The 27,567-nt window shown below is 39.8% G+C and overlaps 1 protein-coding gene and 1 pseudogene across 1 annotated transcript in view; both read left to right on the forward strand.

The window, feature by feature from the left end:
* Positions 1-27,567, forward strand: part of DIPK1A (divergent protein kinase domain 1A) — a 112,159-nt gene that overhangs the window by 74,835 nt on the left and 9,757 nt on the right. The window contains exon 3 of the mRNA XM_074221665.1: positions 27,287-27,394. Coding sequence (XP_074077766.1) covers positions 27,287-27,394 — 108 coding nt within the window. The remainder of the gene's footprint in view (positions 1-27,286; positions 27,395-27,567) is intronic.
* Positions 6-27,359, forward strand: LOC141512599 (large ribosomal subunit protein uL29-like; annotated as a pseudogene).

Consider the following 27,567-nt stretch of genomic DNA (forward strand, 5'->3'; position numbering starts at 1 on the left):
TTAGAGTTTATTGAATAGTCTTTTAATAGTCTTAATATCATTTTAGTAATTGTTGTTTAAGTCATCACTTTCAAACTGTAAAGATTCATTCTATTTACTGGAATTTTATTTGACTGAATTATCCTAATAAGGATTTATTCTAAATTATAGGAATAGTCTTATCATTTAGTATAGTCTGATACAGAGCATGGAGAACCACCGTTGGAGCATTGAAGATCTAAGTCCAAGACATGCCTCTGATGCATCCTGGTTCCATGTCCCTGGACTTACTCTTAGATGCCCCCTGGACAGTTCTTTAAGATTGTAGATTGTAGTGATGGTGTCATCCTGCTTAGGTGAAGGTGAGGAATTCTCAGGAGTATCATGCACTGATGAAATCCCAAGCCCAGCCCCATCCACTATCCACCTTAAAAAAAAATACATAAGATCCATTTTTACAATAAAGATAAAGGAGGGTATGATTGTTCTTATTATAAAAGGATTCTTTTAAGGGTTTCTGGGAAGATGGCAGAGAAATCTTGAAAGTAATAATAAAAATGCCAAAAGAAATAATTGCTATAAGTTCTCACAAGAAAATTAAAACTTAGCAAAAGAAATGAGTATGCTGAACAAGAGCTATGATACGATAAAAATATTATGTAGTCAGAGGGATAAAGCAAAAAAAAACAAAAACCCAGAAGCGCACACTAAAATTTCAGAATTAGCACTGGAAATGGAGCAAGAAATCCAAAGAGACTCACAGTGGGAACTCCAAGTATTCAATGATACAATCAGCTCATCAGCCACAACCAGGAGCATCTAAGGACTTCACCCTCCCAGAGACGCCGACACCCTCTTTGGTTCTTTGGGAAGCTTTAGCTACTGCAATAAGTCATGGAAATGTTTAAAGACTTTCATAGATACCCTTTCATTCATTCATTCATAGCAGCCCCTTTGTGGTTCCAAAAAATGGAAACAAAGTGAATACCCATTGATTGGAGAAATGCCTGGACAAATTGTGGCATATGGATGTAATAGGATATTACTGCCCTGGGAGAAATGATGAATATGAGGATTTCAAAGAAACACGAGATTTCCTGAAATAACGCAAACAGTAACAACAACAACAAAAAAGCCCCAAATCAAAAGAATAAATAGTATTCAAAAAGATTAGAATAACTTAAATGAAAACAATTTTAGAAGGCAACTGAACTTGGATTAACTGCAGTGACCCCAGTGTTGGTGCTGGAGAGAGAAAGGGAAATGGAAGGAAAGTCTACTATGTGCTAGTCACTGGTCAAGTGCATTACATTTATTATCTTGTTTGATCTTCACACTTAACTTGGAGGTGAGTGTTGCCATTATCCCCATTTTATAGTTGAGAAAACTAAGATAGATAGAGGTGAAGTCATATGCCTACGGATATAGCTAGTTAAAGCAAGTTAAGTGTCTGAGGTCACATTTGAACTCAGGACTTCTGACCACCTGTGAGTGAATCCAATTAAAATGTAGGGAAATCTTTAACAAAATAAACAAAAATACAGCACAGCATAGACAGTATAGTAAACAAAAAAAAAAGTACAACATGATAATTTGTGGTTTTTCTAAGTCAATATAGACCAACAAGAAACTTTCTATTTGAGTTTGGCATTCCGCCCCCCCACACACACACACATATACAGCCCTGACCCTCCCCCCCCTCCACTCCACATGAGGTCCTTGGAGGTTAAATAATTTACCCAAAATCCCATCAGTAGAAGTGGCAGAGCTAGGAGCTAGTGCTAGGTCTTGTGGTTCTAGATTTAATGTTCTTTCCACAGCAGTACTGTATATTATTGACTGACCCATGTCAGCCAAGAGGCATCCTGTTACACTTGGACAAATTCTTCAGTTGGTACTATCTTTTTGGAGCATAGTCTTAACAATATATAATGAACTAAAAAATTAATCATACCCTTTGACCCAATGACCCTACTTTGTATGAGGACTATATTCTAAAAATGTTATTCAAAGAAAAAAATGAAATATGCACAAAAATATTCAGTTTTTTATTCATAATTTTGAAAAAACTAAAAACAACCCATATACCTAATTACAGGGGGAATGACCAGAGACATGATGGCATACTGATGTAATAGAATACAGAAAAATATGGGAAGATCATAAAGTGATCCACACTGGAGAAAGTAGAATTAGAAAAACAAATAATGTTTTGTTTTGTTTTTTAAACAATAGCACCAAAACTTTGCAATTTAAAAAAAGAGATCAGGGTGAATTACCTGCTATTATTCTGTTAAAGCTTAATTCTTTTTTAAAAAATATAAAAACTTGCTTTTTCCCCTCGGAGCCAGTGGTGGTGTGTTATAACCATGATCATGGCAAAAATCAAGGCCAGGGATCTTTGCAGGAAGAAAGAGGAGCTACTTAAACATTTAGATGATTTAAAGGTGGAACTTACCCAATTGAGAGTGGCCAAGGTCACTGGAGGAGCTACATCCAAACTTATCTAAGATCCTAATCATCCAGAAATCTATTTTCCAAGTCCTGACTTTCATCAACCAGACACAGAAAGAGAACCTCAGGAAATTCTATAAGGGCAAGAAATAACAAAACCCTGGACCCTCGGCCCAGGAAGACCTGTGTCATGCACCACAGGCTTAATAAACATGAGGAAAGCCTGAAGACCAAAAAACAGGAGAGGAAGGAACACCTGTACCCTCTTTCGAAATTTGCTGTTAAGTGCTAATAAAAAGATAAATTATTTTCAAAAATATAAAAAGTTTGGGTTTTATGACTGTGGTTAGTATCTTTTTCCTTATTTTTTTTGTATTTTTAAGGTTGTTATTGTTTATAATCATTTTTTTACCCTAGTAAAGAGACATTTAGCAGCACCCTCAGTGAACCGCAAAGGACTTACTGCCAACTCTTTTCTAACCAGTGCTAAAACTCTAATTTGCATATTAAAATTTAATTTCGGGGCAGCTAGGTGGCGCAGTGGATAGAGCACCGCCCCTGGAGTCAGGAGGACCTGACTTCAAATCCAGCCTCAGACACTTAATAATTACCTAGCTGTGTGGCCTTGGGCAAACCACTTAACCCCATTTGCCTTGCAAAAACCTAAAAAAAAAAAAAAAAAATTAATTTCCACACAACTTTCTTTTTTTAACTGAAATTTTATTTTATTTTTCCAATTATATGCAAAAGTAGTTTTTCAGCATTCATCCATTTTCAAATTTATGAGTTCCACATTTTTCTACTACTCTCCCTTTCCTCCCCACCCTGGCGACAAACAGTCTGGTAAAAGTTGTACATGTGCAATTTTATTTAATATATTTCCATATTTGTCATGTTGTGAAAGAGGAATTAAAACTAAGGGGAAAGAAATACCATGAGAAAGAAAGAAAAAAACACAAAAGAAGTTTTTTAAAAAGGGATCATGTGAAATTTGACTTAGATATCCAAAGCAGAAGTAGCACAGGTGATATAGGCAAAATTCATCCCACACCCTGCCCTCCAGATCATCTTGTGACTATAGCAGGAACCCCTCAGCTGGATCTGTGCCCCTTTGCTGACTCAGGGCTCCACTGCAATGTCTGGTGGGGGAAAGCAAGAAGTTTGAATGAGGTGACCTAGAGACCACAACAATGACCACCTCCCCCATGAAGGCTCAGAGGACCATGGGATCTGCCCTCCAGATCACATGGTACCCATCATCAGTCCTTGTGGAGATGTGACCTTAACTTCAGCTTCAACCATTGGGCAAGAAAGCCGGTCAACCTGAAGCAGTATGGCACCCCAAAAAAAAGAAAAGAGTGCAGTGAAACCATTGGCATCATGATCAACATCTCCCTTTAGACCCCCCAAGATCCTTGCAAGATCCATCATGAATAGCAGCTCCTCAAAATCCATCAGCTCTGCCTATTGCCCAATCCTCCACCATCAATGAAGGGAGCCACCCCTGCACTCCATTTCCTTAGCAAACCCCAACTACAGTAACCTACTAAAGCACCTAAGCATGCCAAATGGTTCAACTTAAAAAATAGTAATGATTTTATCAAGTGAAAATGACATTAAAGAAATATGTTGGCAAAGAACTGGAGATTGAGAAAATACCCATCAACTGGAGAATGGCTAAACAAGTTGTGTTATCCGATTGTGATAGAACACTACTATGCTATAAGACATGAGTTGGTTTTAGATAAACATGGAAAGATTTGCATGAAATAAGGAAGAGTGAAACAAGCAGCTGGAGACAGTAACAACAATATTGTTCAAAGAACAACTGCAAACAACTAAGTTATCTTGATTATTATAAATACCTCAATTAACTACAAAGGACTTAGGAGGAAGAGGCCAGCCACCTCCAGAGACATAGCAGATAAACAGAAGTATTCATAGTATAGTTTTACATATATCTACATCTATGCATGTTTGTGGATATACACACACACACACACACACACACATATGGATACTAGATGGTAGCCTTCTCTAGTGTGGGGTAGGGAAGGAAGGAGATAGTTTGGAACTTAAAATGTACGAAAAATAAATTTAATTTTCAAAAAAAAAGAGGGGATCATGTACTCAGACCCCACGTTTTTTACTCCGGATGTAGATGGCATTTTTTGTAGCAGCTCTCTCAGGATTGTTCTTGATCCCTGAACTGCTTCCATCCTAGTTGATTATCTCACAATGTTGCTGTTAATGTTAATGGAAATGCACAATGTTCTACTGGTTCTGCTCACTTCACTCACTATCAGTTCATGCAAGTCTTTCCAGTCCATGCAAGTCTCTAAAAGTCCAACCACTCCTGATTTCTTTTTTTTTTTAATTTAAGTGACTTGCCCAAGGTCACATAGCTAGGCAGTTTTTAAGTGTCTGAGCTCAAATTTGAACTCAGATTCTCCTGACCCCAGAGCCAGTGCTCTATCTACTTTGCCACCTAGCTGTCCCCTCACTCATGATTTCTTTATAGAACAATGGTACTCCATAATATTCCTATACCATAACTTGTTCAGCCTTTCCCCAATTGATAGGCAGCCCTTCAATTTCCAATTCCTTGACACTACAAAAAGCATGACTGAACAACAGCAACTAAGATAAGGTATACCCTGATATAAATATTCAGAATTAGAAAACATGCACCTTTCAAATCTATCTATCATCCTTCCTGATGCTCAGCTATTCCAAAAAGTTGTCTCTTCCATATTATTGTTGTAAGCCTTGTAATAGAATACACTGTCTCTTTGGCAATAGCATAATAGGTGCTTGGAGTGTTTGCTGAGATATGGAATAAATTCCAGTCCTCATTTTTTAAAGACATCTTCAAAGGAAAACAACAATAAAAGTCTATTCAGGAATTAGATTTTGAGAAAAATGTCTTACAATTATTCTAATGACATTTTACATGAACATTTTTGAGAACTCTTTCAGGCCCATTATTTTATATTAAATAAAGATCACTTTCATGGTAGACAGTCTGTCAATCATAAAATTAAGCATATTATTCCCTAGAAGTGTCAGATTCCTGAATTAACCAGAGAGAAAATAAAAAGGGAAAGGAATATTCAAGAAGAGATGATTGTCAGTGTGGTCCAAGGATAGAGATTGTATGACCCAATTCAGCAGTCCTCCCTGGGCAGTTTAGAAATTCCTAGGATTCTTCAGGGCTGTGGAGAAAGAAAGGAAGGGATTGATTGTCAAAAAGGAAAGAAGCCTTGAGGCTCCCTGAGGAAAGGGGTGTGAAGAAGGTGGAATTCAAATATGCCTAATGTCAGGGAGCGGTTGAACAGCAGTTTTCTACAGCACTCCACCTATTGCAAGTTTTGTTTCACAGCTTCTATAATGGAACTAAGATGAAAGAGATAAGCTGCCCTCCAGCTTTTGGTGTTCATAACAGCACAGCCTTTTAAGTAACTGGCACATAATATAAGCCCAACCACCCACCGATTGCCAGTGACAGAGTAGGCAGATCAGCCTCACTGAAGTAACTGGGCTCCCCAAGGTTGAGACAGAGGCTGGACCCTGCCACCGCCTGGACCACCAGACTGACCTGGCCTGCACCCTGAAACTAAGAGCCCCAAGAGTAGTGGCACCCCTAGACTGCCAGCCTCAGTGGCCATCATCCAGAGAAGCAATGTCCCTCATCTCACCACCACCTGCACAGACCAGATGCATCCCAGGGAGCTGAGCCATTCTGGCTGAAGCAACAAGCCTTGTTTAAGAGGCAGACTATGCCAGGTGGGTCAGTTCCCAGAGCCAAGGACCAGGGATGCCCTTGGGGAAATGGGGCCTAACCTTGGCCTCAGCAGATTTGACAGCCCATCCCCCCAACCTTGGTACAACCACAGCTTCTAAAGACCCAGACCCCTCCCCCTCCATTAAAGTCCTTGGCATTACCAAGTGGTTCAATAGCAGAAACAGAGACGGTTTTATGAATGAAAAAGACTTTGGAGAAGATGCCTCACCACCTGCTTTGCTTCTGCACCATATGGATCCCTGGGTGATCATCTGCCCTGCAACTGAACCCTCCTTCAGGTGTTATTTTCCTACACACACACACACACACAATACACATACATACCCACATTCAAACATACATGCACACAAACTCAGGGACTTATATATACAAACATGTATGCAAACATACACATGCATATGCACATACATAAACATATAAATGTACACACACATACAAATGCAAGCTCCTTGAGGGTAGGGACTGTTTTGCTTTTCTACCTGTCTTCCCAGAGCTTGGTCCTCTGTGTTTTGTACATAGGAAGCACTTTATCATTGCTTTTCTCTTCATTTGTTCTGGAAGTCTGCATGTTAGGGTAGAGGCTCCCTCCCCTATGACAGCTCCCATCCCCTCCCTGCATCCCCCTCCGTGGATAACCATCTCAAGTCAAACTGCTGACCAAAGGATCCTGGGTTGGAAGCCCAGGTAGAGCTGGGCCTGGAGTCAGAATCTCAAATACAACTTCAGACACTTTCTAGCGATATGACTCTGGGCAAGTCACTTCACCTCTTTTTGCCTCAGTTTCCTCTTCTGTAAAATGGGGATGATAATAATAATAATAATAATAACATCTACCTTCCAGAGCTGTTGTGAAGATCAAATGAGATAGTAATTATAAAGCACTGAAGACACAGTTAGTGATATACAATGTGAACTGTCATTGTTTTTATCTTCTTATTCAGTGGCCCTGAATTCTACTCTATCACATTGTTTCAGATTCTCATATGAACTTTTATTAAGCACTTATCAAGCACTTACTAGGGAAATAGTTCCTGCCCTCTAGGAGCTTACATTCAATTGGGGGGAGACCATATGGGTGTGTGGATACATATTAACCATGTGTATGAATACACACACACACACACACACACACACACACACATATACACATTTATATATATATGTATATACACACACACACACACATATATATACACATTTGCAAGATATGTTCAAGATAAATATTTGCAAGGTAATTAAGGGAAGATGAAGAGTCTTCCAGGGAAGGAGGACAGAGAAATGAAGAAGCCTCATTTCCCCAACTAGAGTCTTAGCTTCTCCAGAACAGGGATTTGTGCCTGAATGTTCCTTTTTATCCTTCCTAGCATTTGGTTTTGTTGTTGTTGCTGCTGCTGCTGTGTTGTGGTTGTTCAGACATGTCCAAGCTCTTCCTCACCCCATTTGGGATTTTCTTGGCAAAGACACTACCATGGTTCACTATTTCCTTCTCCAGCTCATTTTACAGATGAGGAAACTGAGGCACACAAGGTTAAATGATTTGCCCAGGGTCTCACAACCAGCATTCGTCTGAGGTCACATTTGAAGTCAAGTCTTTCTGCCTCCAGTCCCAGTGCTCTATCCATTGCACCATCTGCAGGTACTAGAAGGGATTTAAGACTTTATTCTTAAGATGGGGGAGGGGGTCCAACCTTCCATGGCACTGGAATCAGAGTTGATGCAGGTCTAAATATCCCCTCTTTGAGCCAAGGTGATCTCTAGGATTCCTTTCAACCCTAAATCTCATGATCCTCTAAAATAGGAAGACTTACAAGGATGCAGGACATAGAATTTAAGCAACAAGCATTTATTAAGTGCTTACTGTATGCTAAATGCTGGGAATACAAATCCCCACAGAGAGAAAAAAACAGCCCTGCCTTCCAGGAGCTTACATTCTAATGGGAGAAGACCACACACTTGGATCAGAAGCTCTGAGATGGGCTTGATGGTCTGGGAACACCAGAGAGGTAGGAAAAGGCAGTTACTTTATTAGTTCTTAGGAACAAAGAGAGAAGACTTTATAGACATAGAAGAAAGGGCAAAGGAATTTTACAGTGCCCCAGGTTTTGAAGTGGTTCTCAAAAATGAAGTTTCTGAAGAATAAGCCTAACCTTCAAAAAGGTAGATTATATGAGATTTTAAGAAGTAAAGATAAATATAAGATATTCAAGTCTGAGCAGCTTAACATCAGAAACAATGTCCTTCTGAGAACCTGAGGCCCAGACAGATCAGAAGTAAACTGTTTAAAAGGGAGGAACAGAAAGAGCAACTTAGTGTAACATAAATAAATTTCTATTTTGGAACTTGAATATATAAAACTTTGATGTTTAAAAAAATCACTTTTTTGATAGGTTTGTTTCTACAAATAAGGAATATCTGAATTAGTCACTTAAAACAAAAGAAAAGCAGGTGCCAGGAATATCCCTATATTCATACACAGTTGGATATTAAAACAATAATAGTAGCTTACATTTATATGGTATTTGATTCTTTCAATCACACTATGAGATAAGGAGCATGGGTACACTCCAAATAATACAGAAACTGAGGTGCAGAAAGCTAAATGACTTCCCACTGACAGAACTGAGATTTGAACTGAAGCCTATGGATTCCTAGATTAATACTTTTCGGAGCATTAGTCCCATTTCATGCAATTATGAATGTGTGACATAAAGCAAATTACCAAGGCTCTCTGGGATTCTGTTGCCTCCATTTTACAGATAAGAAAAATGCCTGTGCTATCTGCATCCCAGGACTTGAGTGAGGATGAAATAGCCATTTCTATGTTACTCTTTGTACAAGAAGATGATATACCACTGATCTACCACCAATAGGACATGGGATATATTTTTTACTGTTTTTTTTTCATTAACGGTATTAGGTTTACACTCTCATGCATATTAGTTCACCTGTTCCCTATGTGACCAGGTGCAAGCACTTGAAGGACTGAGTCAGAATGAAACAAAAACCTACAAAGGAATGGAATCCATGACCTTAGCCCAATAGACATGAAGAATCTTCAGCTGTAATAAATCTACCCTGTGACAGATACTCTTTAGGAGGCAATGTGGTAGACTTGGGGTCACTAAGACTCAGTTCAGATCCCACCTCTGGAACTAAAATCTGTATGATCTGGGACAATTCACTTAATCTCTCCTAGCTTCTTCTTGTTATCATGTCCAGTTTTGGTGATCCCATGAACCTCTGTCCATGGGTGTTTTTGCCAAAACCTAGAGTAGTTTGCCATTTCCTTCTTCAGTTTACTCATCTATAAAATGAAAATAATGATAAAACACCCACCTCATACAAGCTTTGTATCAAATGAGATAATGTATGTAAAATGATTTGCAGACCTTAATATATATATATATATTATATATGTTTATGTACTCTAGGTAAACATCAGCTATTATTATTATTATTATTATTATTATTCTGTGATATAGTTCTGGGCATAGGATAGTAGTCAAATAGAATAACTTCTCCCAGTGTGCAGCTGTGAGTGAACCAGTTAGAATTCTGATCTATGAATAGTGGAATAGATCATTTGGAATTGCTTACTATGATCTAATCACTGTGCTAAATACTGGGATAAAATATTGAAGTGGGAAAGTTACTTCCTTCAAGGATTGCACGTTCTAATGGGAAAGATACATATCGAGATGTATTGATCAAGGGTTGTTGCTTTGCTTTGGGAAATCACAAGATAATGTGTGGACCCTTAGGAAAATTTTCTGTAGCATTTGATTCTTTTTTTTTTTTTTTTTTTTTTTTTTTAGTTTTTGCAAGGCAATGGGGGTTAAGTGGCTTGCCCAAGGCCACACAGCTAGGTAATTACTAAGTGTCTGAGACTGGATTTGAACTCAGGTACTCCTGACTCCAGGGCCGGTGCTCTGTCCACTGCTTCACCTAGCCGCCCCTGGTAGCATTTGATCCTAATCCCAGAGCTTCAAAATTGAAATGGGCAAGGAACACCTTGTATAGGGGTGGGATGGTCCAGAATACTGAATCAGGCAAGACAAATAGTTGAGGAATGTGAGGCAGGTATTTCAAGAGGGTGTGATTAGAAGGGATAATAATTTAAAGGCTGAACCAACAGCATGGGTGTGGCTAGAAATTTACCTGTGATTTGAGTGGACTATTTTGTCCTATACCCACATCTATTCTCTTCTTGTATTTCAAAATCACCATCCATCACTTCCCCATACATCTCTCTCATTTTCCTTCTCTTCCTTCCCTCCACCTACTTCTTTCCTGTCTTCTCTCCTCGGCTCTCACCCCCCTGTATTCAAACCTTTAACTCACTATAATGGAATGGGAATATGACATCCACTCCAGTGTTCTCTCCATTATACCATACTATCTCTCTTCACTGAACAAAATTGAATGTTTCCCTTTATTGCTTTGCAAACCAAGAGCATGAACATATTGGTCTATTGAGACTCAGGCAGTGTGGCATTTTAGAAATCATTCAGGTTTTAGATCCAATGGAACTCCTCCACCCCTGTAAAACACATTTTAATGCATATAAAACACTTTGCAAAAGTTTGACTTTATTGAAGCTCTTATAATTACTATGAGCTTGTAGAACCATACCCTCTTAACTTTCAATCCCTTAACCTTCTCTGGTTCTGATTTTGCTCCTCTGTTCAGTGAGGGTTGAGATCAAGAGTTCTTAACTGCTCTTGTGTTTTGGATCCCTTTGGCTATCTATTAAAGTCTATAGATCCTTTTTCAGAAAACTGTTTTTAAACACAAAAAGCACATAGAATTACAAAGGAAACAGTTATATTCAAATAAAAGTCATCAATAAAAATTTATTGAAAGTTTATCATGTGTCATGTCAGATTAAGTGCTTGGGATACAAAGAAAAGCAAAAAATAGTCCCTACTCTCAAGGAACTTACAGTCTAGTAGGGGAGATAACATGCAAACAATGGTGAACTAACAAGATATATAAAAGATAAATTAGTGAAAATCAACAGAGGCTATTAGCCTTAAGGGGGATTGGGAAATTTTTGTCATAAAATGTCTAAATTTACCTGGAGCTTGAAGGAATTCAAAAAACAGAGATGAGAAAGGAGAGAATTCCAGGCAAGGGAGACAACCAATGAAAAGGCATGGAATCAAGAGCTGGAGATCTTATTTGTAAAATAGCCAGGAGATCTGTGCCAATAGACGAAGGGTTAAATGTTGGGTAGTTAGGGGAAATTAGACTGGAAGGTAGGAGGCAGCCAGGTTACAAGGATTCTGAACACCCAACAGTATTTTATATTTGACCCTGGTGAGGAGAGGGATGACAGAGGAGTTCTTCTTGGGTTTTAGGAAGTTCAGATTGACAGTTGAGTGGAGGATGGACTGAAATGGGGGAGACACCAACCAGAAAGATATTGCCGTAGTCCTGGTGTGAGGTGATGAAGCTCTACACCATCCCCAGGAATGGGGTTGTCATTTCAGGAGACAGAAGAGGTAGAATCAACAGAGATTTTATATGGAGGTTAGAAAGAGTGGGGAGTCAAGAATGACATCTAAGGCTGTGGATCTGACTTGGGGATCATGGCACCCTCCAGAGTAATAAGAAACTTAGGGAGAAAGGAAGGCTTGCAGAGTAAAGATCACGAATTAAGTATTTAATGGATTGTATTTAATATTATTTTGATACTTGATAACCCTCTTCTCTCATTTCTCATGACCTTACTCTCTCCTGCTTCTTCTCCATTTCTGATCCATTTAGTTTAATTTCCTTTGTGGGATCTTCATCCAGGTCACATCCTTTAGGAGAAAAGGAACAGGCATGTATTTAAGCCCCTTTCATATGCTGCTAAGCACCTTACAAATATTATCTTCTCTGATCCTCACAATAATCTTAGAAAGTTGGTGCTATTATTATCACCAGTTGAGGAAACTGAGGTTAGGTGATTTACCCAGTTAAGTTTCTCAGATGGGATTTGAACTCAGGACTTCCTGACTTCAAACACTATCCTCAGTGCTAGAGATACAAAGAAAGGCAAAAGTAGTCTCTGTTGTTAAGGAGCTCAGAGTCTTTGGGGGAAACAATGTCCAAACAGGTCTGTGCCAACATACAATAAACAGGCTAAATTGAAGGTAGTCAATTTTTATGACTCAAATACATAATTGATTTTTATAACTGGGAACTCAGGTGCCAGTTAAACTCTTTACATGTAGAATTTGTAATATCCTAGTAGGATTTGATAGAGACAGAAAAAAAAACAAAACCTTGTTTTGATTAGGGGGGAACCAAAGGACTCAATTTCCTATCCAAATCTGAAAAAAAACTGTAAATGGGAGACAAATGTATTGAGGTCTTTGAAAGTGGAGGTAAATGATACCATAGTTTCTTTTGTTAGGGGGATCATCCTTTTTTTAGATTTTAGCCTTTCCTTTTCCACTAAGCTTTAATGATTATTTTGGTTGCAAGTACATTTTTCTAGGACGCTGGAAGTCAAGGATTTTATATTTTGCTTGCCAGGGTAGATGAGATCATAACCCTCCTTTGGCATTTTTATATTCTATGCCAAATATTTCCATCTCCTAAAGTTTAACAAAAAAGCAAAGGTCCTTTTCCCACTAGATGTAAGTCTCAAAAGCCTTTAAGTATCATAGATTTGGTTAATTGCTCTTCTCTAGGTACTTTCTGTTGAAATCTCATGTGGTTCTGCTAAAAACTGTTCGAATGCAGAGTAAGGTACAAGAGTGCACCCTAAATGAACTTCTGTGACTTCACTGGGAGCATTCCAATAAGAGCTAAATTGGCACCATAACCTCCAGTTTTTATTACAGATTCCTCTATGATTCAATTACTGGAAATTCTGGTCTGTTTACTCTAGTAGATTAGCTTTTGCTTCATGTATATTTAAGCCCTCAGATATTCCAACCACATCTTCCACTATATAGAAATGAGTAACCACATTTCATTAAATTTGAATTTGCTTATCACTAATTATTTTTTGGCTAGCCTGGATTTCTCCAGTATTGTGCATTTATATATCTTTAAGATCAGTTGAATTCCAAGGTTTGCTTGTAAGGAAGATAATATCTTACAGTCAGATCTTTAATAGCTTTTTTAAAATTGAGTTTCTCCCCCCGCTTTGTGCCATCTAAGTATATAGCTCCCCAGTCTCTCTTTTATGTAGGTTTTTGAAATACAGACCAACTTTTACCCTGTTTCAATAAAGTTTAAATGCATGTGTTCTCCCAATCCCTGTTTTCCTCAAATTCTTGACTCATTGTGTCAACAATAACCAAAACCCCCAAAGAAAATCAAGATTAGGATAAACTAAAGGGTAGGTAACCCATGACCCAGCTCATGCTGGTTTACATCTGCCCTGATTCCATCTTGGTCATGTCTTAGCATAGCCACATTTGTTATCACAATTTTTTGGATTGTGTCGCCATCTAGAGTTCTTCTGGGAATATCAGAATTTAATTACCACAGAAGTGGTCTTGAAGGACCCTAATCTTCTGTGCAAACCTCTCAGACTAACAAAACTCTAACTCTAGGACAAGCTTCATTTAATCAGACAGAAGGTCAAGGAACATGTACCCAAGTCACTCCCCTTCCATTTTGGGGGAGCTCCACTTCCTCAAAGGAACTTTGGGTTCCCCAGCCTCAAGTATCATGACCCAGAGGGCATTTCACCCTCAAAAGCCATTCCCTCATTAGATTGTAAACTCCCAGAGGGTAGGAATTGTCTTTCTTATTTATGTCCCTAGAGCTTAATGTTTGTCCTTCATTTTCCAAAAAGACCATGACATCAAGGGGATGCTAAGCCCCCAACCCTCACTTTCTCCTCCAGAGCCATTTGGGTCCAGTGGCCAGATATGGATCAGGATGACTGGAGATGGCCCTGGATGGCATTAAGGTTAAGTAACTTGCCCAAGATCACACAGCTAGTTAGATTCAAGTGTCTGAGCCTGGATTCGAACTGCCATCCACCCAACTCCAAGACTATTGCTCTGCTTAGCACAGGATCTGGCCCATAGTAAGCACTTAATAAATGTTTATTGAGTTAAACTGACTACAAGAAAGGTAGTGCCCTAGAATGCTCCCCTGCATGCCGCCATTTTGGGGACATGAGCAGGCTTCTCCTTGGTGAACTAAATCTGGGAATCTCTCTGCGGCTTTCCCCCCAGATCTCATGATTTCTGATTCTGTTCTCCTAGACAAGTGTAAGCATAGGATCCAGGTAAATTATCCCAACTGTAACTCAGCTGTCCCTGTGACCACCCCAAGGTACACCTTATCAAAACAGCCTTCAGAGAATGATTAGCACTTAATTCTGGAGACTGAAGTAGAATTAAGGAGGGTCTTCCCAGACTCCTCCTTAGACCCACCTTCTAAATATATGTTTGCATATGAGGGGGAATTGAATCTGAAATTGGAAAATCTTGATTTGAGTCCCAGCTCTGACTCTTATCTAACTCTGTGACCTTTAGCAAGTCAACCTTTCTGAGCTTCAATTCTCTCACTTGGAAAATAGAGTTAATAATACTTGCATTCCCTGCCTCAAAGGAATTATTTTGAAATTCAGACAAGATGATACATGTGGATATATTTTATAAAGCAGAAAGCGCTAATATTTGCTATCATTTGCATTATTTTAATTATTCATCTAAACTCCACAAATTGTAGACTGTTCCCTATTTTCAATGCCCCTAATTTCACCAGTATGCTATCAGTCTATACCCTAAAGCCACTCATTTTATCTGCCTTTTTCCTATTTTTAAGAATATAACCAGGGGAACATGAATCAGTTTTTAGCCATTTTAACTCAAGGGCATCAGCTGATGCTAGAGTCCAGTCATGGATGACTAGACTAGATTAAAGGTAGCAAATATTTTTAAAATTTTTTTTTTATTTATTTAAGGCAATGGGGTTAAGTGACTTGCCCAAGGTCACACAGCTAGGTAATTTTTAAGTGTCTGAGGCCAGATTTGAACTCAGGTACTCCTGACTCCAGGGCTGGTGCTCTATCCACTACACTACCTAGCTGCTCCGAAGGTAGAAAATATTAATTTTTTTCCTTTTCTGCCCATCCTCTTGTTTAAGCAGTTCTCAAGAACATATTGAGCTAATGAAAGGTTCTACTTTTAAGTAGGTTATGTGTTTACATTCCAGTTTACAAGCATGTTGATCATTTGTCCTCATTAAGGATCAGAAAGAAATAGCAATTAGCATTGAGGATATATGAGTGAACCAAAACATAGGTGATCATTCCATGAATGCTGAGCCCACCATTTGATATCCCAGGTGGGGTAGCGGCTCTTAGTTAAACTTTGAAGGCAGGTGCCCAAACAGAAACAGATATGACTCAATAATTACCAATAGGTGGGTTTGTTGATTATACATTGGCATGAAAACTCTGTATCTATGGGGAAAGGTGGGAGGGAAGGGGGGATTAGAAATAAATCTTAAAAGAAAAACAATGACTCCAGGGTGGATGAAGTAACCTAAAAAATTAATACATTACACAGGAAAGGTGTGCATCTTCAAAGACAGACATACATACAGAAGCAAAAAATAAGCAACTTTTATCTCTGCCCCTAAAACTCTAGTTCCATCCCTCAGGCCTCATTGGCTGGGGATTATATAATTCCCAATTTCCTGGTCCTCCTCTTGTATATTACTTTTTTTTCCTAATTTTATTTATTTAAGGCAATGGGGTTAAGTGACTTGCCCAAGATCACACAGCTAGGTAATTAATAAGTGTCTGAGGCCAGCCTTAAACTCAGGTACTCCTGATTCCAGGGCCAGTGCTCTATCCACTGTGCCACCTAGCTGCCCTGTATGTTACTTCTTAATATGTTTCCCTACCCTGGTCATGCCTCCACATACATCACATGTAATATACTATAATGAACCTTAAGTTCCTCCTAGGGCATAGAAGTTAATATGTGCAGAGTAATGAACCCAAGTCACCCTTATTTCTTCATTAAGCTTGATTTTTTGGAACTTTTCTACCATTATGTAGGTAAGCAAAGTAACTATCTTCTTTGCATTTTATTAACTAAATGAGTCCTTCCTTTTACGGAAACAAAAAATATTTTATTTCTTCCAGGAGGTGAAAGGTACTGTTTAAAAGAGATCAATTCCTAGACAGAAACCTTAGTTTGGCCTGGTTTTGTAATATTCAGAGTATTGTTTATACTGAAATAAGTAGTCAGCAACCTTGGAATAACCACTACACAGAGAGCCTGCCCCTTTCTGAGAACTGCCCTTAGTCTGCCTGCTGTGCCCAATGAGTGGACATGGCCAATGACCAAGGACATCAACCACCATCCTTACCCACAAGATCATTTAAATTTCAGCACTTAGTCTGCCCAGAAAAGGAAACACAAGCCCTCAAAATGCAGTTTTAGCCTTGGGAAATTAAAATATTAATATTAATTTTAATCATCTAATTAAAAGATAGATATTAAAAGACTTTCTTTAGGGACTTCGACATGGCAAGTGAGCATCGAAAATAGGGATAATGAGGACAAGTGGAAAGATGATAGATGACAAATATGTAAAAAAAAAAACACCAAATGGTTCATAATCAGAGAAATGCAAATCAATTCAACTGAAATTTTATCTCTCACCTATCAAGTAGGAAAGATAATGAGAATAGAAATAATCAGTGCTGAAGAAGATATGGAAAGATAGGCAAGCCACTGGGGTAGCTGAGTTAAGTAGCCCCTCTTCCAGAAAAGTTTGAAATTCTGTGAGCATCCACTTCACCTCTGGGAAGGTAAAGAAAAGGAAAGAACCCTTAGTCACCCACTTACAGGTAGCAGTGTTTTGGGGCTTGCAAAACCAAAGCAGGCAATTATTAGTTGGCCAAGAGCTGAGTATAAATTGAATGTACTAATAAATTAGTCTGGACCAGACAAATCAAACTAGTAGCATCTCAACCATCATCTCCCCTCAGACCTTGATGGAGACAGCCTAAGAGCCCTGGCAATAGCAGTAACCCCCAGACCACCATTATTGAGGGGGGGGAAGGGGAAAAGGAAACAACCATTTATTGAGTACATGCTGTGTGATCTACAAATATCTCATTTGATCTTTAAACCTGGGAAGTAAAAAAAACAAAACTTTGGAAGTAGGTACTATTATGATTATTCCCTTTTTACAGATGAGGAAACAGGTAAACAGATGTTAAGTGACTGTCCCAGGTTCATACAGATAGTATACAGGTCATATTTGAATTCAGTTCTTCTTGGCTCCAGGACTAGCACTGAATACACCATGGGGGGTCTCCCACTGGCCTCAGGAGGAGTCCACCTTCCAGTAGCCCTCCCAGCTATGGGACCATCTCCTGCAGATAAGGAGCCACTGCCATCCTCCCCAACTGTCACCCCCAGGGAAGGCAGACCAGCCTGGATAAAGGAGCTAGGCACCTAAGGGAGAGATAGGAAGCAGCAAGGGCCAGGCAGGACAGGTACCAGCACTATCTTGACCTCCATCTCCACTCAAGAGCCAGTTTGTTTCCTGCCCGCTGCCCTCAGCCATCCCTGTGGAGATGCCACCTTCTAGTTAGGGCTTTTACCTGGTGGAAGTCCCAGAAAGGAAAGTTCTTGACACCAAAGTCCTTGGCCCTGCCAAGTGGTTCATCTAAGAGCCACTAAGAAGAGGCCTCACCCTCTGCCTGGACACTTCCCCCAAGGACCAGAAGACCTTCATGTGCAGCTGACACCTGCCCTAGGGCTTGTCTCTCCCCCTAAACTAGGAGCTCCTGAGGACAGGGAGTTTTCTATTTGGATCCTCAGCTCTTAGCCTAGAACTTTCTTTGCATAGTGCTTCATAAATGCTTTATTCACTCATTCATATTATTGAACCATATAACAAATATGAAGAATTCAGAGAAATATGGGAAGGTTTGTTTGAACTACTGAAGAATGGGGAAAGCCTTGGAAGTGGCTGTTGGTGAGCTTGGACAAGTACAAAGCAGCCCTGACTACCAGTGAGTGCATCACTCTTTTGACTGCCTCAAGGCCATTATGAAGATTATTGCATGTTAAATCAACCTATAACACAATTGGTTGCAAAGTTTAATAAAGAATGGCCCCTTCATGCAGAACCAAGAGAATACTGTACATACTAACCACAACATTGTGAAATGATCAACCTTGATGGATGCAGCTCCTCACATCAGTTCAAAGAACTAGGACAACCTTAGGAGACTGGTTATGGATAATGCTATCCCTATCCAGAGGAAGAAAAACAAAACAACTCAAAAAACCCTTAGAATCTGAATAACAGGGCCTCTAGGTAGCACAATGGATAGAGTACTGGCCCTGAAGTCAGGAGGACTTGCGTTCAAATTCAGCCTCAGATACTTAATAATTACTTAGCTGTGTGACACTTAGCCTCATTGCCTTGCAAAAACCAAACCAAAACAAAAAAACAAACAGAATCTGAATAAACACTACATTCACTTTTTTTAATTCTCTTATGTATTTCTTTCCTATCTCATAGTTTCTTTTCCCTTAATCCTAATTCCTCCTACAGAAAATGACTAATCTGTAAACAAACATGTTTAACACAAATGTATATGTGCCATGTATATGAACTTGACTGTTCACCACTGAGGGGAGAGGAGTGGGAAAAGAAGATGGAAGGAAATTATGTAACTTAAAAATATGCATATGCATATGGGTGAAAAAACTTTCATTACATGTAACTGGAAAAATAAAATATCAATTGAAAAAAATGACCCCTTCTGGCATGATGGTCTAGGGTGGGGAGAAACCTTAATTCTTTCAAAGACTACATAAGCCTTTTAAGGACTTCTAATTTCATTTCTGTACAGCAAATGTGATATAAATGCTAGCTATTATTATTAGTCATTTAGCAGGTCAGGCCCCTGAGATACACGCAGATGAAGAAGAATGTGCTGGGTCCAGCCACGTGAAAGGATGGCTGATGGAAATAAATGGAGCTCATCCTGATAAAATACGTGTTTTGCAGAAAAAGCCATCCACCAAGGAAGGAGCACGGTGGTGTTAATGTGCCAGCAGCTTCCATTTGGAGAAAGCAAGGACATAATGGAGGGCATTATTGACATGAGAAAGGGATGAAGGAGTTCTGTTTAGCTTTATTAAGAACACATCCTATACACCAATGAAATCAAAAGGAACATCAAAGAGCACAGCTGGGTATTTGCTTTAATGGGCAAAAGTCAGGATGAATCATCCCCCTTGCCTGGCTGGGGACACAATGGGGCAGTGGCAGGCTTGACCACTTCAATAGTGTCCTGGCCATCTCCCCTGACCTCCTGGTAGACTGACCCTTCCCATCTATGCTCTGCTCCTCCCAGTCAGACAAATACCTCACCATTTAGGAAGCTACTAGTTTCCCCGTCAGTATCTCCTTCACTGAATGATTATCATGCAGCCTGGTGGATATGGTGTCGGATTTGGAATCAAAAATGTCTAGATTCAGACACATACAAGCTATATGATCCTAAGCCAGTCTCTTGACTACTCTGTACCTCAGTTTCTTCCAATTCTATGTCTATGATTCAATTATTCAATTCAGTTATTCAAATGGTTTGGTCTTCTTTGGGGATTGATTTGTTGGAATTGATGATGATGTTTGCCCTCGATCTGGAAGAAGAAGACCATGACATCAGGGGAGGTGATAGCATGATAACCACATGAACTGGATTTGAATGAGGAGGGGCTTTGCTAAGTCCCCAGTCTCACTTTCTCCTCCAGAGTCATCTGGATCCAGTGCCCAGACATGAATCAGCACAAATGGAGATGGCCCTGGATGGGAGAAAATCAGGGCTAAGCGACTTGCCCAAGGTCTGTCTGAGGCTAGGTTTGAACTCAAATCCTCCTGACTCTAGGGCTGATGTTCTATCCGCATTCCCAGTTGTTATTTAGTCATATCTGAGTCATCGTAACTCCATTTGGTGTTTTCTTGGCAAAGATAGTAGAGTGGTTTGCCATTTCCTTCTCCAGCTCATTTTACAGAAACTGAGGCAAACAGGGTAAAGTGATATGGCCAGGGACCCACAGTTAATAAGTGTCTGAGGCTAGATTTGAACTTAAGGAGTCTTCCTGACCCAGAACCAGCAATTTATCCATTCCACCACCTAGTTGTGTCATACCACTCCTTACACACACACACATACACACTAACCTGGGGTCTGTAAATTTGTAGATGGATAGAGATAGATAGATAGATAGATAGATAGATAGATAGATAGATAGATAGATAGATAGATAGATAGATAGATAAATGTATTTTATTATAATTGACTTCCATTGTAACTATATGTATAGATGGATGGATGGATGGATGGATGGATGGATGGATGGATGGATGGATGGATGGATGGATAAATGTATTTTACTATAACTGACTTCCATTGTAGCTGTATGCATTTTATTTCATGAATTGAAAAACCTAATTCTGAGAAGGGAGTCCTTAGGCTTTTCCAGAAAGTCAAAGGAAAAGTCCAGGACATACCAAATGATTGCAACTCTTAATTCCCTGATCCTTATTTCATATTGTACATGGAATAAGAGTGGAGAGTCAGGTCATAATGAAAAGAATGGGAATGGGGGCAGGAATAGAGCAGAATGTCATCTGCTAGGGTCTCTTTTATTAAGGCTTTCTGTACCTCCTCAGGTGGTGAAAAACAGCTAGGACACACAGCAGATGGAGTCAGAAAGACTTATCTTCCAGCCTCAGACACTAGTTGTGTGATCTTGAGCAAGTCACTTAGCTCTGTATGCCTTAGTTTCCTCAGTCTGTAAACTGAGATGGCTAAGGAAATTACAAACCACTCCAGTATCTTTGCCAAGAAAACTCCAGATGAGGTCACAAAGAGTTGGACCCAACTGAAAAGTAGCTCAAGAATTGTACCTCTTTCCCTTCCCATGTCTCCCTCACCCTGGCCCAGAACTGAGACACTGGTATTCAAGTGTGTGGCTTCTGACTCAAATTAGCAGCAGATGTGTCTGCAGATGCTTTGAAAAGTACAAAATACAAGATGACTGCAGCAATAGAAATACTTGGGTAACTGGACCCGATGCTTCCAAAATAATTTTAGTAGCTGTTTAGCAAGAAAGTTGAGAATAATCAGTGTGCCACCTACCTTGTAGCCCTTTGAGCTAGAGGAAAATTATTGAGGGACTGGAACTTTAAGAACTAAGAGGGACTGGAACTTTAAGAATTAAGGATTGGGCTATTTGTCACCTTGCTCAATTTCACAAAATATTAAAGAATTATAAAGAAATATTTAAAGAATGAACTTCAGTTTTCAAAAGAATCAGTGAGGAAAGTGGAGCAAGTGGACCCTGATGATCTAAGTCAGGGTGGTCCAACCTTATTTTTAAAAGTTTCTATTGAAACAATAGACAATACATTTTGATTTGGCAAAGAAGGGGGGTGGAGCCAAGATAGTGACAAGAGAGGAACTCTCTTAGGGGCTCTCTAATAAAACTTCCAAACTAAGGACTCTAACTAAACTTTTGAGAGACAGAACCCACAGAGGGCCCCAATGAGGCAGTTCTCCTACTCAAAGTAACCTGGAAAAGAGCAGAAAGGCTCTGCTCCCTGGGGTCGGAGGGGCGGCCCGCCAGAGGGGTGGCCCACTAGGGCAAAAAAACTTCAGCCTCCTGGAGGCAGCCCCAGGGCACTGGGAGTCTCAGCTCACAGCAGCGGGGAGTCTCCTGAGCTGCACCCCGGGGAGCACCGGCACAAAGTGGGGGAACAGCGGGGGACCTCTGCCAGAACAACACATGAAACCCAGCCCTCAGGGCACACAGCAAGCAAAGTGCTCTTTGGGCAGCCCGGATCCAGGAACACAAACAGGCGGAGCCGGTAAGCAGGAGCCCCCAGGGCATGAGCCCATTGAACCTAGGGAGGGAAGTGAAGAGAGACTGCAGAGCTCTGTCCTCTGCCCCTGGAACAGGACTCTGGGGCTCTGAACACATTCAGATCCTGATCACAGGATAGGCCCCCTATAGAACAGCAGGGCCCCCCCACCTCAGCCCTGTGGCAGAGGGGGGCGCATATGGTCATTCACAGACCAGGAGGGAGGACAGAGCCTCACACACTGAGACCCTTGTGGGAGTGTCTCAAAAGCTCAGGAAGCACCCCAAAACCAGGCTCAGGCTGGGAAAATAAGCAAGCAGAGAAATAAGAGGAAGACTATTGAGAAATATTTTGCAAATGAGCCCAAGAAGGATCAAAATACTCAGTCTGAAGATGAGGAAGCACAAGCTCCTGCATCTAAAGACTACAAGAAAAACAGAAATTGGACTCAGACTATGACAGAGCTCAAAAAAGACTTTGAAAATCAAATGAGGGAGTTAGAAGAAAAACTGGGAAAAGAAATGAGAGAGATGCAGAAAAACCATGAAAATGAAGTCAGCAGCTTAGTCAAGGAAATCCAAAAAAATGCTGAAGAAAATAGCATGCTAAAAACCAGCTTAGGTCAAATGGATAAAACAGTTCAAAAAGTTATTGAGGAGAAGAATGCCTTAAAAAGCAAAATTGGCCAGATGGAAAAAGAGATAAGAAAGCTCTCTGAGGAGAACAAATCCTTCAGACAAAGAATAGAACTCAGGGAGATTGATGAATTTACAACAAACCAGGATTCATTATTTCAAAACCAAAAAAATGAAAAATTAGAAGAAAATGTGAAACATCTCATTGAAAAAACGACTGATATGGAAAACAGACTTAGGAAAGATAATTTAAAAATTACTGGAATGCCTGAAAGTCATGATCAGGAAAAGAGCCTTGACACCATTTTCAAAGAATTACTATAGGAAAATTGCCCTGATATTCTAGAAGCAAAGGGCAAAATAGAAATGGAGAGAATCCACCGATCCCCCCAAGAAAGAGATTCCCAAAAAACAACCCCTAGGAGTATTATAGCCAAATTCCAGAACTCCCAAGTCAAAGAGAAAATATCACAAACAGCCAGAAGACACAGTTCAAATATCGTGGAGCTGCAGTCAGGATCATACAAGACTTAGCAGCAACTACATTGGAAGCTTATAAGGCTTGGAATATAATATACCGGAAGGCAAAAGAGCTTGGAATGCAGCCAAGAATGAACTACCCAGCAAAAATGAATGTCTTCTTCCAGGGAAAATGATGGACTTTCAATGAACCAGGGGAATTTCAAATGTTCCTGTTGGAATGGCCAGAGCTGAACAGAAGGTTTGATCTTCAGATACAGGACTCGGGTGAAGCATAGAGATCGGAGGAGAAGGGGAAAATATGAGCGACTTAATGATGATGAACTGCATGTATTCCTGCATAGAAAAATGACACTGATAATACTCATATGAACCTTCTCAGTTAATAGAGCAGGTAGAGGGAGCTTTTATAGTTGAAGCACAGGAGAAAGCTGAATTTGAAGATAAAATATGGTGTAAAAATGGAGTCAACAGAAGAAAAGGGAAATATAATGGGAGAAAGAAAAAGGAGAGGGGGAATAGGCCAAGATATCTCATATAATAAGATTTTTCTTTATTACAATGAGCTATTGCAGTGATGTGGAAGGGGGGAAGGCAAGGAGGAATGAGGGAACCTTGGCTCTCATCAGAGGTGATTAGGAGAGGAAACAGCATATATACCCAATGGGGTATAGACATCTGGAGTAAGAAGGGGGGGACAGGGGGAATGGGATTATGTGAGTGATGGAGGAGAAGATGGACCATGGGGGGAGAGTGGTCAGATATAATACATTTTCCTTTTTACTTCTTGCAAAGGGCTAGGATTGGATGGCCTGTCTGAGACCATAGGGCCAGGTGGATGCTGGGCCTAAGGGGTGGTATGGGGGCTCAGGGCTTCTTGGCCCCAGGACCAGGGATCTATCTGCTGCACCACTCAGCTACCCTACAGCAGAGTCAGAGTGAAAGGAGAGAGAAAATAGAGTACATGGTAGCGGAGAAATACGAAAGGAGGGAGTTGCGATCAGCAAGGGCAATGGTGGAAAAATATGGAAGTAACTTTTGCGATGGACTTACCATAAAGAATGTGATCTGGGGTGGCTAGGTAGTGTAGTGGATAGAGCACTGGCCCTAGAGTCAGAAGGACCTGAGTTCAAATCCGGCCTCAAACACTTAATAATTACCTAGCTGTGTGGCCTTGGACAAGCCACTTAATCCCATTGCCTAGCAAAAACCTAAAAAAAAAAAAAAAAAAGAATGTGATCCACCCGGGACAGAGTTGTTGGTGTTGGAACAAACACTGAAGCACATTTTTTATTATTATTATGGGTATTGGGGGGGGGGGGGTGCAGGGCAAATGGGGCTGGGTGGCCTGCCTGGAGCCACATAGCAGGGTGATCGTTGGGTGTCTGAGGCCAGATTTGGATATGGGTGCTCTTGGCTCAAGGGCCAATGCTCTGTCCGCCACCCAACCACCCCTACTATTATTACTATTTTATTTTGGGTCTTTTTTTTTTCTTTCTTTGGTTTTTGCAGGGCAGTGGGGTTGGGGAGGCTTGTGTGTCACACGGCTGGGTGATTGTTGGGTGTACGGGGCCAGATATGGGCTCGGGTGCTCCTGGCTCCAGGGCTGGTGCTCCATCCATTGCACCACCTGGCCATACCTACAATTATTACTATTATTTTTTTAATTTTAATTTTTTCTCTCCCCTTTACTTTCTCGTCCAAGCAAGTCTATATTTTGTGGGGGGGAGGGGGTATTCTGTTTACTCTTAAACAAGAATATTTTATTAATGTATAAAAAACATTTGTACAAAAAGAGAATAAATATTAAAAAAAGAAAAAAAGAAAAGAGTGCCCTCTTCTGACAAAAATGTGGATTTACACAGGTGGATTTTCATTCTCTCAAAGACAGTGAATAAAATTGTAAATTCCTTGAAGGCAGTTACACAGCAAATTTAATCTTTGCATACCTAATGTCCAGCCTAGCATAAAGTAGGCATTTAATGAATGTTTGTCCAATGGTTGTTGAAATGTTGAAGTTGGAAAACACACTGGAGGACCTGAACCTCCTCCTTCCAATTTTTGTTGTCCTTTTTTTTAAATCAAGGCCATCCTGAGGAATCCCCCCATTTTACAGATGGAGTAGAGGAGTGAATGAAGACCAAGAAGTAGCTTGCTTGCCTGAAACAAGAGTCAACCAACCTCAGTCAATCCTTTCTTGAATTGCTCACAAACTAAGAATGATTTTTGCATTTTTAAATCTAATAAAACTTTATTATAAATGTAAAAATTATTTTTACACATCATAGAAAACATGTGGTGAGCTAGAATTACCCCTCAGCAGTAATTTGCCAACTCCCAGCCTATATTTTTTGTACTCTTATTTTCTTCACTTTTAAAAATTGGGACACACTAATACTCCATTGGCAGAGCTGGGAATTGGTCCAACCACTCTAAAAAGCAATTTGGAATTAGGCTAAGAAAACAAAATACCCATATACTCTGATCAAAAGAACTCACACAAGACATTTAGAAGAGGTCAAAAACAGAAAGATCCAGAGTGCACCAAAATACTTATAGCAATATTCTTTACAATAACAGAGAGCTGGAAACAAAACAAATGGCCATTGAGAGATACGTTATGAGAAGTCTTAGATGAACTATTTCAAAATGAAGTAAATAAAATCAGGGAAACTATACAACATGACTATCATCTTGTAAATGAAAAGAAGGGAAAAAGAAAGAAGAATATTGTGTATTTATACCCCCACAGGCCAGCCCCTGGACAGTAAAATTAGGCAATGCTTCAGAGCTGGGTCATGAGCACTCTCAGAACAGCCACAACAAAATGGCAGAGGCCATGATTAGAGGAGAGCCCAGGGAAGGAAAGAAGATGCCTTTGAGAAAGGAGAAGCCAACAGCACTTGCCCACTTGTAAAGAATTCTTATAGGCAGTTGGAACCTTGTTTAGGATTTAACAGAGATCACAGATAATACATGGATTTCTTATGTTCTCCATCGATCTATGATACTAGATGGAGAAGAGAAGGAAATTCAAGAGGTCACCTAAAGCCAAACTGAAATGGACAACCAAAAATGAGAATCTCTGCAGGGGATCTGTGTCCTACTGTATTTTTATTTTGTTAAGCATTTTGCAGTTACATTTGAATCTGGTGTTTTAGACCACACGCCCCTGACCCTCCATATTAGAGATGAGAAAACTGAAGTCCAGAAAGATAAGTGATAGACCAAGGTCCCACATTTTGAAGATTTGAGTGAGTTAGATTTGGGACTTAAGGATCTGAGTTCAAATTCCAGCTCTGTCACTGAGGCCCTGGGTTTTAGGTTATTCATCTGTAAAATGGGGAAAAGATCTAAACCAGTGATCACGTGATCCCAAGAATCCAAGTTCTTGGGCTCCAGTGGCCTGTTGGCACCATGATAGCTCAGTACTCTTCTGTCTACCCTCATGTTGCATGGACAGAGCTCACATCTTCAGAGTTATGACTGGGCTCTAGTTTATGATGCTCATCTCAAAAAATCTCTCTAAATATAAATGTACATGACAGTGTCATGACTGTCACTTCTTTTTTTTAAAATATTTTGTTTTCCAATTATATACCATAGTAATTTCTACCTGTCATTTTTATAAGGTTTTGAATTTTACAATTTTTCCCCACCCACCCCCTCACAGAAAGCAGTGTGATAATCTTTACATGGTTTCCATGCTATATATTGATCAAAATTGAATATGTTGAGAGAAAAATCATATCCTTGAGGAAAATATAAAATATTAGAGATAGCAAAATTATGTAATACATAAGACACTTTGAAAAAAATTGAAGGTGATAGACTTTGTTTAAACTCCACAGTTCTTTCTCTGGATTTCCCTGTATTTTCCATTACAGGGGCTCTAAAATTGTCCCTGATTGAATGAGTGAGTCCATCAAGGTTGACCATCACCCCCATCTTGCCATTAGGGTGTACAGTGCTTTTCTGGTTCTGCTCATCTCACTCACCATCAGTTCATGCAGTGACTATCACTTCTTATACAAAATGTCCTATTATCTCTTCTGTTTTCCAGTGTGATAAATATAAGACCGGAGTCATTGATGGACCTGCATGTAGTAGCCTTTGTGCTAAAGAAACTCTTTATTTTGGAAAATGCTTATCAACTAAACCCAACAATCAGGTAAGGACTGTTTGAATAACAAATTTCAGTTGCTAAGTGTTTTTATTTTTGCTTTTTAATTTTGCTAAGAGACATTACAGGAATTTAAATCAGAGAGACCTGATTCCAATTCAGCCTCTCACTTAGTAGCTATATGACCCTGGGCAAATTGTTTAGTCTATCTCTAGTTTCCT

Source organism: Macrotis lagotis, chromosome 2, assembly GCF_037893015.1.
Source record: "Macrotis lagotis isolate mMagLag1 chromosome 2, bilby.v1.9.chrom.fasta, whole genome shotgun sequence".
In the NCBI taxonomy this organism is placed as follows: domain Eukaryota; kingdom Metazoa; phylum Chordata; class Mammalia; order Peramelemorphia; family Peramelidae; genus Macrotis; species Macrotis lagotis.